General features: G+C 47.1%; 1 protein-coding gene across 2 annotated transcripts in view; it reads left to right on the forward strand.

Annotated features, from left to right (window-relative positions):
• Nucleotides 1–13,783, forward strand: part of KIAA1549L (KIAA1549 like) — a 113,285-nt gene that overhangs the window by 20,039 nt on the left and 79,463 nt on the right. For both annotated transcript variants that reach the window (XM_044259048.1, XM_044259049.1), the window contains exons 8-9: nucleotides 4,419–4,570; nucleotides 9,581–9,752. In XM_044259048.1, the coding sequence (XP_044114983.1) occupies nucleotides 4,419–4,570; nucleotides 9,581–9,752 (324 nt within the window). The remainder of the gene's footprint in view (nucleotides 1–4,418; nucleotides 4,571–9,580; nucleotides 9,753–13,783) is intronic.

A 13,783-nucleotide genomic window follows, 5' to 3' on the forward strand; every position in this document is an offset into this window, starting at 1 on the left:
GAAAGGAAAGAAGGAAACAAAAGAAAGGAAAAACCCAGAGTTTATGCCCAAGAGGGAGATGCATTTTTGAAACAGCAGGTTATATAACACTTCCAAAATCATGTTTCCTCCACCAGGAACACTGCTTTTTAACTTTGCAGATGTCTCTGCCTCTGTGAACTGTGAGGTTTCCATTAAATGGCAACACACCTGCCCTTAAACACAGGTTGTTCTTGACAACCTCCCTGTGTACCTGGGTCTCGACCTGCCTCTGTTTTAATGACATAACCTTCACGAAGTCATCCTGGGACGTCACCTTTGCCCACCTGCCAATGTAGTGCTGGTGATCAGAGTGAACAGTGGCCCCTGCCACCATGTTTGGGGCTAGTTGTGTCAGTGCCGGTGGAAGGGGCTAGAAGCAGTCTCAGCATGACCCTCCTTCCTTCCCCTGGGCTCAGGACCCACTTGCTACACTCATGGCAGCCACCTCTGGCCTTTGACCATTATTTACAGAATGGGTAGGAGATTAGGACCTGAGATGAAGATAGCCTTGTTCATCCAGCTGTGAGGCACAGCTCCTTGAATCCGCTCTACCCTTGGCTCCCAGAAATCCCAGACATGGGCACTCTGTCTTCTGCTCATTGCCGACAGCTCAGCGGATGGGGAGCAACTGTCCTTGCTGTTGTTGGTATTATGAAATGACGTGTTTCCACCTCCTTTCCCACTAAACTGATATTAAATGTGTTTTGAGGAGCCTGGGTGACTCAGTCGGGTCAGCATCCAACTCTTGGTTTTGGCTCAGGTCATGATCTCAGAGTCCTAAGATCAAGCCCCACATCGAGCTCCGTGCCCAGCATGGAATCTGCTTGGGATTCTCTACCTCTCTCTCTGCCCCTTCCCGTGCTCATGTGAGTGCTCTCTCTCTCTCTCTCTCTAAAACAAATAAAATCTTTTAAAAATATATATGTTTTTGCCCTCTCTACACTTCTCCCCCTTCGGAGCGTGGGTCCCTCACTGGTGGAAAAGCAGTGGCTTAGTTAGGGCACTTCCTACGGCCCCCTCTGCTGTGCATGGGTCCTGTGGTCAGGGCTGTATGGAGGAGGCAGGATAGCGACACAGACTTAATGCTGCTGCCTCACAGAGGTCAGAGCTCATCTTAGGCTTGTCCACTGGTCTTTAGTGCACCACCAGACTCAGAATATCCCAGACCCAGCAGTCTCGGGATTTCTTCCAGTCTCAGCCCTGCTGCGGCTAACCTAGTGTGTCCTTGAGCAGGTCACTCAGGCTCTCTGGGTGTCACGCTGTACCCTGTGGAGTGAGAAGATAGGAGCTGAGCATTCTGGTTCTTTTCACTCTGAATGTGTGGGATTCAATGACACATAAAACAATTCAGCTTCAATATAGGCAGCTGAACCAGGCTGTGCTGACTGTTGGAATTTTAGAGCCCAGTGCAGTCATCAATAAAGAAGGACTAACAGACCAGTGATGCAACAGCACCTGAATCTTCTGGAGAACTCCCATGTTCACAGTTGGGGACTTGCCCGCCTCCTGTAAGGCCAAGTCAGTGGTGGCTAAGTGTGAGTGCCCAGGGCCTCCAGTTGATGTACTGAAGCGTGTTGTCTTCCTGGGCACCTGGGCCAGCATCCAAACTCGCCTTCTGCTTCTGGGCCACTCTGAGACACACACACACCCCCTTTTGAAACCCTTCTAGGTGGGCAGAGAGGGCTGGGAGCCCGAGGCCTGCTGAACTTCTCAGGGGAAAGGAAAGAAGCCACCATCTGGGAACATAGTTTTTTCTTCCTCTGGGAAAAAAGTGTCTAACCAAGAAGGGGCACATTTGAGCAAACAGCAACAGCTAACATTTACGGGCATCATCTCAAGTGCTTTGTAGCTCTCTGCTCAAAGCATTGTTTCTAAGTATCTGTTCTCCTTAATGACACAATCAGGAATAGGTTATGATCCCTGTGTTTTCAGGTGATAAACCAGGGTCCAGAGGAACTAAGTGACTTGCCTGAGGGTACTCAGCAAGGGGGGAGCCAGGACGCAAAACCAGACCCCTGGCTCCAACCCTTAGTTCTTCTCCAGCTGCCTCCTAAGGAGGACACGTTCTCCTTGCAAACAGCGGTGAGGCACATGGGAATTGTCCAGCTGTAGGTTCCATATAACTCTGTGGGAGGTTCCCATGGCCTCCTGCACCTTCCTGAAGGCTGTGGTTTGGTTTGGGTTTTGTTTTCCCTCAATTTAAAAAATTGGGGTAAAATACACATCACATGCAATTTACTGTTTTAACCACGTATAAGTGTACGTACGGTTCAGTGGTATTAAGTACATTCACAGGGCCGGGTAGCCATCACCACTTCCTATTTCCAGAACTTTTTCATCACCTGGGGTCTTTGTCCCTTTCTTTGATGTCTGCCCTTGAGTCATCACTGGGATTCCCTTAGAGTGACCCGTGATGATGCACTTTGACTGTCCTGTATCCCCACTCTTGCTCTGGTCTGATAGTCAGGAGACGCCAACTTAGAAGTCGTCCCTTGGGGTGCATCTGGGCGGCTCAGTTGGTTAAGCATCTGATTCTTGATCTTAGCTCAGCTCTTGATCTCAGGGTTGTGAGTTCAAGCCCTGCGTTGGGCTCCACGCTGGGTGTGGAGCTGATTTTTTTTTTTAAAGACTTTATTTATTTGTCAGAAAGAGAGAGAGAGAGAGAGCACAAGCAGGCAGAGTGGCAGGCAAGGCAGAGAGAGAAGCAGGCTCCGCGATGAGCAAGGAGCCCGATGTGGGACTCGATCCCACGACCCTGGGATCATGACCCAAGCCAAAGGCAGCGGCCCAACCAACTGAGCTACCCAGGCGTCCCTGGAGCTGATTTTAAAAAGAAAAAAAAAAGAGTAATCTTTCAGCAGTGGTTCTCTAATTTTACTAGAGGCATATCTTTGATGCTGCAGGAACGTGGCTCTCCTCTCTGGGGCCAGGAGGTAAGCTGGCCCTCCCTAGCCTGACAGCTGTGTCAGAGGGATTCTGAGGGGCCTCTCCGGGACCAGCCACAGAGCGGACGGTGCCGACCTGTCTTCTCTCTGTTTGCAGGAATTCTGCTGACAGACGAGACGGGAGTCCCTCACAAGGGCCCTAGAAAGAGAGCTCCTTTATGCCCTCCATGGGGATTATTGGGCAATTGTGACTCTGAAGAAGTAATTTCGGAGACTCAGCTGTGGGTTTTACTTTTCTCTTGATCAGTTGCAGCGTCATCTTCTGGATCGCGGTGCTGCCCGGTGCTTGTTCTGGGCCTGCTCAGAACGTGTTCACGATGACAACTCGTGCTTTCTGTTCAGGCTATTTCCATATCCCTGTAGATGGGTGGTATGAATGGCCCTTGGCTGGACTGTGGTAGAATAAATTCTGTTAATGAAAAACCTTATATTATATCCCCAGCCTGTTGTAAGTTTGTGTCTCCTTAAAAAGATAAGAATTTTTTTTTTTTTTTTTTTTTTTTTAGCATTCTTGACTTCAGGGCTGACTGTGTTTGGAGACAATGTCTGTGTGTTTGGGATGCCCTGCATTTCCCAAGGGACTTGGAGGAAGGACTGGGCTTTGGGGGTAGACGGCAAAAGGAAATCGTTCCTATAGGAAGTGACCTTTCAGTCCTGGGATGTTCCTGGTGTTCATGGGGGTCTCCTCCACACATCCAGGAGCTGTTGCCTGGGGGGCCCATCATTAACCCTTACCTTCCCAGAGAGCTCAGGGTATAGAGGAAACCCAGCTATGCAGGAGGGCTGGAAAGAGGAGTTTCATGTACTATCTGTGCACCAGGCATTGTGCTAAGCTGCTTTATACCTGAGAGGCTGTGGTTCACTTTTAGGGTGCATCCCCAAAGGACCCCCTAGAGGAGGGGGAGATGAGAACATGGAACAGGGTGGTTTGTCAAGGTGTGAGGAACTGAGCTGCAGGCTGGAGCCCTGATGCCTTCGCAAAGCTCCTGATGAAGTGAGGGTAGCCCTGAGCCAGGCCTTCTGAGTGGGAACCAGGGAAAGTTGCGATTAGTCATACCACCGGCTAGGCTGTATTCCCATATGATCTAACAACACAGAACATCTTAAATAAGGTGTGGGTTCAGTACAACAGCATTAGGCGTGTCACAGCTCATGGAGGAGAGAGCCCGGGTTTTGCAGTTACATAAGTGTGGGTTTGAAGCCTGATGGCGCCGGTCACTAGCTGCATGGTCTTCGACAAACCCCATAACCTTCCAGTGTCTGTAACATGAAGACAGTGATTCCTGCCTCCTGGGGCTGTCGTGAGGGTGAAACTGGGTAAAGATGGCCAAGCCCAACTCAAGATAGGGCCCATGGCCCTGCGTGGCTGGTGCAGGCCCAGGGCTGGCCGCGGTTTCTGCATCAGCACGGACTCTGTCCTCTGAGCTGCCCCTCTGCCTTATGCCTCCACAGTGCTCCAGGGCGTGGACAATTCGCTGGTGGGCCTGCACAACCAGAGCTTTGCCCGGGTCATGGAGCAGCGCCTGGCCCAGCTCTTCATGATGTCCCAGCAACAAGGCCGGCGGTTCAAACGGGCCACCACCCTGGGAAGCTACACCGTACAGGTGGGTGTGGCCGGAGCCACTGGGCTCTTTTAATGGACATGCGGGAGCGTCCTGGGGCCAAGTAAACCATGCTGCGTGCAGAGGAGCAGGTCATCAACACGGCCCTTAGGTCTGGGGGGGTTCATGGTCACGACCATCAGAATTGGCAGTGGGAGGGTGAGAGTGAGCTACATTCCCCTGAATGTCTCCCTCCTAGACTATAAGGTTTCAGAACAAATTCTGTACATGGGCGCATATTTATTAAACAAAAGTTACTGGGAAATAAGCACTGCTCCCCAACCTGTTCGGGAGACTGGACGGAATCCCAGACCTCGGGGCCATCCACTCCTGTGGGTGGCAGACACACAAACCAATTTTCCAGGGCCAGGATTCTGTGATCCTTAATTAGTCAGTTTCAACCAACAGAGCCCTCCACGTTCCTAACAGACAGGGGACCACGCAGGGACTTAGGCAAGGGAGCCGTAGCCCAGGCACTACTGCCCGAATCCCCATCCCATCTCTACCAAATGCCAGCGGCCTTCCATACCACTGCTGCCCCTTTATCGAAGGGCCACTCTTGAGATCCAAAAGTCAGAAGTGGCTGGAAGTGCCTGGGAATTCATGAGCGGCGGGGTGTGAATACAACAGACAGCCCTCTTGCTTCCTGGCTAGGGGAATTCTGAAATGTGCGTGTTCAGTGTCTGCCAGAGCCTTCCCATGGAGTTAAGCGTTAGCTACCCGCTGTGGTAACTGGATTAATAATGTACCTCTTGCGAGTTCCCTGCCACCCCCCATCACCTCCTGTCAGTCCGTGCCTCGCACCTCCCGGCTAATCTGTAAGCACTTGACTCCGAGTCTGCTTCAGAGGGAACGGTCAGACTCCATGGCCATCCCAAGGTAGGGGTGCCAAGCTTCTTTAGATTCTGGATTCAGTTCAAGCCAGAGTGGAAGCATCTCTAGCCATGTTCTAGCCGATCCTCATATCTTGAATACCACTAATTTCACCGAAGCTGAGAATGGATGGCTAATGTTTGTTATGCTAATTAGCAAGGCTCCTGGAGCAAAGGGTCAGAGTCCAGAAACCTGGCTGGTGGCTGTGTGGGTTTCCTAATTGGAATCTAGCCTTCTGCCTCTGGAGTGTGAACTGGTGATTGGTGATTGCCCCATGGAGGGTGTATCTTAACCCAGACATACATAGGTATCACCCCGTCTAAGAGGAAGCGTTTTAAAGGAAATTACAGCCATTACTCCAGTCTGGCTGCAGATCATGTCCCCAGGCAATTTTGAAAGTACAAAGAACTCATTTTCTGGAATGCACTTCCCTGCCTGAGTCAAGCATCATGCCCCGGAGGGAGACTCTGGGTCCTCCATTCACAGCTGGCGAATCTGGCCCCCTGTCCTATTACTTGTTGCTTTCTGTCAGAATCTTTGCAGTCTGTGACAGCCTGGGGCCAGGTAAAGCCAGGGTTAAGTTCTTGTGCCAGGTTATGATTTACCCTCTGTGGGGTCCATGTGAACCCTGTAATTCACGCTTCTCCAAATAACAGAAAGGAAACCTTTGGGACTCAGCGAAATGGGATTTGCCTCAGCTGAAGGGAGAGAAAGAACAACACCTGTAATCCTGGTGTTATTTGTAAACCTAAGAAACATAACACATTCTACATGTCAAAAAGAGACCAGCGAGGTAGTCTTTCCTCATTTCTTCTGAGTACTCGATGCGTGTGGCCCCATAGCTGCCCAGAAAGTCTGATTGAAGTAAGGAGGGATTTATTTCTGCAAATCCCTAGTTTACAGAGGCCATTAGATGACCTTCTCACATGGCTCTTGGAGAAATCTTGGTAAGAAGAATTTGCTACGAAATTGAAATTGACATTGAGTGAAGTTATTAAATACTTGAGTGCCCATTTACCTTCTACCTTTCTGTACAAACACTGTCCTTCCCTCCTCTCCCAGAAGGGACAGGAATGACATGCCTGAATTTCCCAAATAAAACTCACTCTGCGTAGCTTTACATCATCCTTCCGCCCAGAGGCCTTTTTGCTGGGCTCAGATAATTTTAAAAGATGAGCCACTTTCATGAATATGGAAATGTATATGTCTAGAAAGTAAAGATATTTCTCTAGTGACCATATCTGAAAAATTGAGTCTGAAGAAGAAATACATAGGACCAGTAAACATTTTTTTTTTAATGTTTAACTCCATTTGCCATCAAAGTAATGCAAATTTTAACCACAGGTTACCATTTTCACCTGCCAAAGATTTCTAATGGTACTATCCAGTGTTGGTGAGGTTGCAATGAAATGGGCGCTTCCAAGCACATAAATGGATATGACCTCTGTGGAGGGCAAGTAAGCAATTTAGACGAGAGCCTCCTAGATGGTCATGAACTTACTCCTGGAAGTTCATTCTGAGGAGATAGGGGTGAACACAGAGATGAGAGAGTAGAACAGTGTTTCTCAGACAGTGTCCAGAAAAATGGTCCTATACGGTGTCCTGGGGCAAAGGGGCTCTGTGGCCCCATCAATCTGGGCCAGGGTTCATCCTGTAGCCCCTTCTTGAAGATTCCCAAGGCCTACTGGCATGCCAAAGACTCTAAAAAGACCTGCAGTAAAGAAATCCTTTAATTTTGTTCAGCGCACTGGTTTGTAAATTTAAGTGCCAATAAGAACCTTATTTTTAGTAATGCCTCTACTTCTCCAACATTTTATTATGAACATTTTTAAACACACAAAAGTGAAAAAATTATAGAGCGAACACCAATAAACTCACCATCTAGGTTCTATAATTAATAGCGTGACTACATTACCTTTTAAGGTAACATATTATTTCCACACCATAGATCAGTTTGGACTGATCTAGAACTTCATATACGTAAGTAAATTCCCTTCCGTGTGAAGCTTTTTTGACTCAATGTAGTGTTTTTTAGGTTCATGATGTTGTGTTATTCATGAGTTTATTCCTTTTATCACTGAGTAACCTCCCCTTGTTTGAATATACTGCAGTTTGCTTACCCGTTTTTCTGCTGAGAGACCTCTAGACCTCTTCTAGTTTCCAGCTATTATAAACAAAGCTGCTATACACATTCTTCTACAAGTCTTTCTGTGGCCATAGATTTTCATTTCTCTTAAGTGTGTAGGAGTAGAATTGCTGGTTCCTAGGATTGGTGTATGTTAGCTGACAAACTGCTAGACCTTTTCCCAAAGTTTACCATTTTCACTCCCGCCTACCAGATGTAGAGTTCCAGTTACTCTTCACACTCATCAACACTCGGTGTTGTCGGCCCTTATTTCAGTCATTCTGCTGGGGATAGTGGTGTCCTGTGGTTTTACTTTTAATTTCCCCATTAAGCGTTTTGTGTATGCTCCTTGACTATTCAGCTAACCTTCCTTTGTGAAGTGTCTGGTCAGATTTTTTTAAAACCTGTTTTTTATTGGGTTGTAGTAGTATCTTTTTTTTAATTGTTATGTATAGCAGACATGCACAGGAGTATCAAGTCATGTAGACTTCAAAGAACACTAATAAAAGGAAGCCACAACCCAAAGCATAAGAACATTCCCCTTACCTTACCCCAGAAGCCTTTTATGTGTCTTCTCTGATTATACATACTCCTTTCCTTTCTATCAGAGTTGAGTGTGCTTCTGAATTTTAAGTCATGCCTGTATTTTCTGTGAGGTTTAACCATCCATGTGTGTATCCCTAAACACAACATCCTTTGGTTTTGCCTGTGTTTGAATTTTATATTCTGTGATTTGTTCCTTTTGCTCATTATCAGACTTTTGTATTCACCCATATCGATACAAATAGTCGTGGTATTTATACTACTGTATAATATTTCATTGTGTGACTATACCATAGCTTACTAATCCCTTCTACTGTTAGCTACTTTCAAGTTTTGTTTTTTTGTTTTTTTTTGTTTTTTTTTTGCTGATGTGACAGTATTACTATAAACATTTCTGTAGTATTTTTTAACATCCTATGAAGCTCATAATCTATAATATATACTTTGGAAAATGCTATACCATAATGTTTATCAGTTGTTAATTATAGTAGTGAAAACTTGATAACAAACCATTAAAAAATGTAGTGTTAATTGAGTTTATGAGGCATGCATATAGTAGAACATTATGTAGATATAAAATTTTATGTTTTATATATTTATAATGATGATTGATTAGCCCCAATACTGAAAAGTGAGTAACAATTTAAGTGTTTGACTAAAAAGTGATTTGTTAAATAAGTTTATGAGGTGAGCATTGTGTAACCACTTAGGCTTTTGTTGCATTTAAGGTCACATAAAGATGCAAGGAAAAATAGCAATGTGTGATTCTATATAGGGAATAAGATAAATAATTTTGTAAAATAATAAATAAAAGGTTTGTGTGGAAAAAAACAAAGAATAGAGGCAAAGGCTCCAAAATAATGTAATTAGCTTGGGATGGAGGGATTACAAATTGTTCTTATTTTATTTCACTTCTTGATGCTTTTCTGTGTTTTCAGATTTTCTGTAGTGAATATGTATCACTTGTACAGGGAGAAAAGGCAACAAAGGTTATTTTAGAAAAGGAACTTTAAGTCCTGCTTTTATCTGAGATCTTTTGAATTACAGACATATAAGTTCATTTTTCTTTCCTCCCTGGCAATTGCAGGAGTTTGAAATTAGCAATCTTGTTTGGGAATAACCTAACATGCCCTGAATTAATGTGCAGGCCTATTTCCAAATGAGGCCAGAGTTCTCTGGAGGCTGGAAGACATCACTGTTTCAGCGTTTTCTTCTCCAGTCTCAAGCTGTTCTTTCCAGATGTTCTTATTTTCAAACCCTTTTTCTCCTCCCTTTCTCTCCCTCCAGCCATAGCAGGGCTTCTTGAGATGCTGGTGATAGGGAGGTACATAGAGGTTGATGTCTAAAATATATGTTGTGGGTCCTGGTAGCCACGGAAGGCTCCGGCAATCGGGAGAGAGCCTGCGGATCGCTCCGGTAATTGCAGGTTGGTTCAGGATGCCCTGTAAACATGGCCTCTCTTTTTCCGAAAGATGGTAAAGATGCAGCGGGTGCCGGGACCCAAGGACCCAGCGGAGCTGACTTACTACACCCTGTACAACGGGAAGCCTTTGCTGGGGACTGCAGCTGCCAAGATCCTGAGCACCATTGACTCCCAAAGGATGGCCTTGACCCTGCATCATGTTGTCCTTCTGCAAGCTGACCGTAAGGGGATCGTCTTCCCGTTCATTACTTGTAACACCATTAAATGTTTCCTGCAAATTACAGTGATGCCCCAAGCTAACATTAACGACCCGGACCTAAACATATTTGTGTTGGAGAAGATTCTTAAATCAGTCAGCTATTTCCTGTGTTGTTTGAAGCTGTAGGTTTTGGGTGAGGGATATGTTTTGGGTATTAAGATGATGATAATGGTATTGCTTTGCCCCAAGTCCTACCCACTCTTTCTCCTAGATAAATCACGATGGCTGAGATTGTATTGTCTGCTGGGGAATTAAAGATAATTTGGTTCAATAAGCATTTACAGAGTCCTGCATGAACTGTGCTCAGTGCTGCCGGACATATAGAAGGGGGCAAGACCTGGTCACTGCAAGGAGCAGAGAAGGAGTGAATGCAGATACAAAGGAGCAGAATGCGGGAAAGTGCAGGGAGGAGGCAGAGGGATCCAGGGCTCAGGGGAGGGACAGTCTGCTCTGAGGGGCCACCCAGAAAGAATAAACAGAGAAAGCGCATGAGAAACGGTAGTTGCCCCCTCCGTGGCAGGCACTACGATTGCTGCCTTACAGAGCTTTCCTCACTTTTCCCTCTCACTGGGACAACCTCCTTCAGCTCCAAATCCCAGGTGTGGAACCGTAGGTTCAGGAAAGTTAGCCGACTGGCTCAACATCAAGAGAACTGGTCCTTGGTTCGCCAGGATATGAATCTGGATCTATCTGACCTCAAGTGTGTGTTTTCAACTGGGTTACACACTAAGATTTCAGCAGCAGGAGAGGAAGTGTATGTATTCCAGAAAGAGGGAGCTACAGGAGCAAAGGAAGGGAGGTGAGAAGTGCTGGGCATGCTTGATTAACAAGGGGTCTGACTCACCTGCCGAGCAGAAACTTGAGGAAGAGCTGATGAGCTCAGAAAAGGATATTGCTTGGGAGACTGGAGCCTTGGACGGTGGGAGAAGGAGATGGAGCATAACACGATGGGCTGTGGGGAGCTGTTGGATTTCTGGGCAGGGGACTCGAGTCAGTAGAACCACCTGCCAGCAGGGTCCGGGGTGAGAGGAGCAGGACTAGCGAGGAGGGTCTGTGGTGACCCAGGTGTTGGGGATGCAAACAAGGCCTACACAGAAAGTGAGGTGGATGGTGGTGACGAAGGTGAGAGAGCCCCGTGGTGGACGTTTTAGATTTGGCAGCCTGCTGAGCACCGGGCACGGAAGGTTGTCCTCTCCTGTGGGTTTCCCAGCTGGTGTCCACACTCCTCAAGAACCTGGATCTTGGCTTGTGGTTTGCCTCTCATGCTCGTCTCCTGCCTTCATCCGGGTGAGTCCGGCTTCCTTGTTGGTGCGGAGCCACTTGTTGGTCTGCACACCCTCACAGACGCAGCTTTGCCTGAGACGATGGCCACCCTGTGCAATCTCGGCTTCTAAATGACATCTTAACCCAGAGACTCCTCTTCTGTGCCTCTCTCCTTCCCTCCTTGTGGGTTCCGTCCCCACGTCTGGTCATGACGGTCGGCATCTTACTTCTTTGGTTTTGCTGCGTCGTCTTTCTATGAGTTCCCTGGGGTTCCATCCTCAGCTCTTTCTCCCTCTCCAGCTAGAGAACAAATTGTAGAGGACAGGAGTGAAAACCATGGCAAGCGTCCAGGAGAGAGGTGAAGGTATTTGAGGTAGAGATCAGAGAAGTGGATGGATTTGGGAGCCTCTGGGGGGACAGAGCTGATGGGGCAAGACAATGGATTCTGTGTGTGGCAGGAGGAGGTCAGGGTCAGAGGAATCAAGCATGACTCCCAGATGTTTGTTTGAGTGCTGCTTGTGCTGTCATGTGTTGAGAGGCAGGAGAGAGAGTTTTATTGGAGTTGGAGCAAGAGTGGGGAGATGGAATTGGGAGTTCGATTTGGACACGTTAAGATTGAGATGCCCGTGCAGACATCCACACAGAGCTCAGGAGCTAGAACCCTGGAGTCATCAACACAGGTGACAGATAGAGCTAAGGGAGCAGGTGAGATGAACCAGAAGAGCCATGAGTATAGGTGGGGAGTCTATAAGAGGGAAGGACTAGAGCCCACAATGAGAAGTAGGAGCCAGGGAGGTGGGAAGAAGCCCGGAAGAGCACAAGGTCCAGAAATAAGCAAAGAAAGGAATGTCCCAGAAGGAAGTGGCTACAGTGTCAACTTCTATTCTTGAGAGGCAACGTACTATAAAGACAGAGGTGAACTGGATTGGGTAAAATTGGCAATAGTTGGTGACCTTGGTGGGAGTGGTTTCCCGGCGGATGTGGTGCCATTTTCTCTTAATAGTTTTGAAGTTTTGAAATCAGCCAGCAATGTGAACCTGAGATCAACACCTTAAATGGAGAATTGTGGTGTTGAACAAATACCTTGTCCCTCTGAAGGGAGAGTGTTAACATTCTGTGCGTTCTAGTGTCTCTAAATCACTAGGGCCAGGGTGCAGTACCCTGCGTGCAGTGCCCTGTGATGGAGAATGCGATGCCCCCTTGCCCCTCCCATCACCTCTGAGTGGGAACAGCAAACGTTACGGAATCGACCATGTTTCCGATGGAGGTTTTCACCTGCTCCACCTGATCTGAAAGGAGGCGCCCTTCACGGCAGTGATCCAGCTGCTGGAGTGGGGAAGAATCTCCCCACAATGAGGCTGACCAGAGTGGGGACTGGTTTACCTTACCTGGCTGTCAGACACTGCCGCAAAAATGTCACTCTAAGAAAGCAATAGCCTGATCCTTTGGCAAAGGGGATTTATGTTCATTCAGTCTTTCAACAAATATTTTTGAGAGCCTGCTATGTGCCTGGCACTCTCCTGGCCCTGGAGAGATAGCAGTGAACAAAGCAGACAAAACCCCTGCCCTCCGGAGTTTCCATTCCTGAATGGGCAGATCAAATAAGCAAAATAAGCCAATAAAATGTTAGATGCTCATAAGTGCTTTGGGAAAAAATGAAGCAGGGGAGGCCAGGCGGGTGTCAAGGAGATAAATGTCATGATTTAAAATGGTTGGGGGTTTAAGAAGATCTGTGAGCAACCACCTGGGTCTACCAAGGGACAAGACAGAGGGGGAGGGTTTGAGACCCAGTGAGGATGTGGCTGATGGAGGAGAGTAACATCGTGAGGTCAGGGTGCACGTGAGGGACCACAACTGCTTGAGCCCTAAAGACCACACCCCGAGTGGAATGAGAGCCACGGGAGTGTTTGGGCAGGAGAGTAACATGGACTGAGCGCTCGCCAGTGACTGGGCCCTGGGCCAGACCCTCCCCTGCACGTGTACGCGCACACACACACACACACACACACTCCATTCCAACTTAGAACTGGCAAACTCTTTATTTCAGAGAGATGACTTTTCATAAAACCATCCAACCTCCCTGGGGTTCAGTTTCCTTATCTGCAAATTGAGGGTAAGAATAGCACCTGAGCAAAGAACTTATCACAGAGCCTCATGCACAGCAGAGGCTCAGAATGTGTCGTTGCCCTTTACTATCTTTTCTCTCCCCAAGTCCTGGCAAATTATATAGCCGTTCCTGCCTCTTCGCTTCTGTACATGACTTTGCAGTTTTAGATCACTGTACCAATGAATGCACTGGGTTTGAATGATTTCAGTTGACCTACCTTTACTATCTCTTTGACCGTTAAATGAATTTACTAATATACATATGATAAACGTATTCTCTTTCCATCTAAATAGAGGTGAAAGGATTTTACATACTGCATCAAGAAGGAACATGACACCAAAATGATAAAGCCAAGTAAAAGCAAGACACATGTAAATATTAACTCTTGCTAATGAAATATACATTTAGGGTATCATCTTCTGATATGCTCTGCATTTTTCTTCACCACGATAGAATAGCACACCCAAAAGAGACATATGGTTATTTTTCATGGAAACCGTAAGCTTTAAAAAATGTTAATGGTGGGGCACCTGGGTGGCTCAGTGGGTTAAAGCCTCTGCCTTCGGCTCAGGTCACGATCTCAGGGTCCTGGGATCGAGCCCCCATCGGGCTCCCTGCTTGGC

Source organism: Neovison vison, chromosome 7, assembly GCF_020171115.1.
Source record: "Neovison vison isolate M4711 chromosome 7, ASM_NN_V1, whole genome shotgun sequence".
Lineage (NCBI taxonomy): Eukaryota > Metazoa > Chordata > Mammalia > Carnivora > Mustelidae > Neogale > Neogale vison.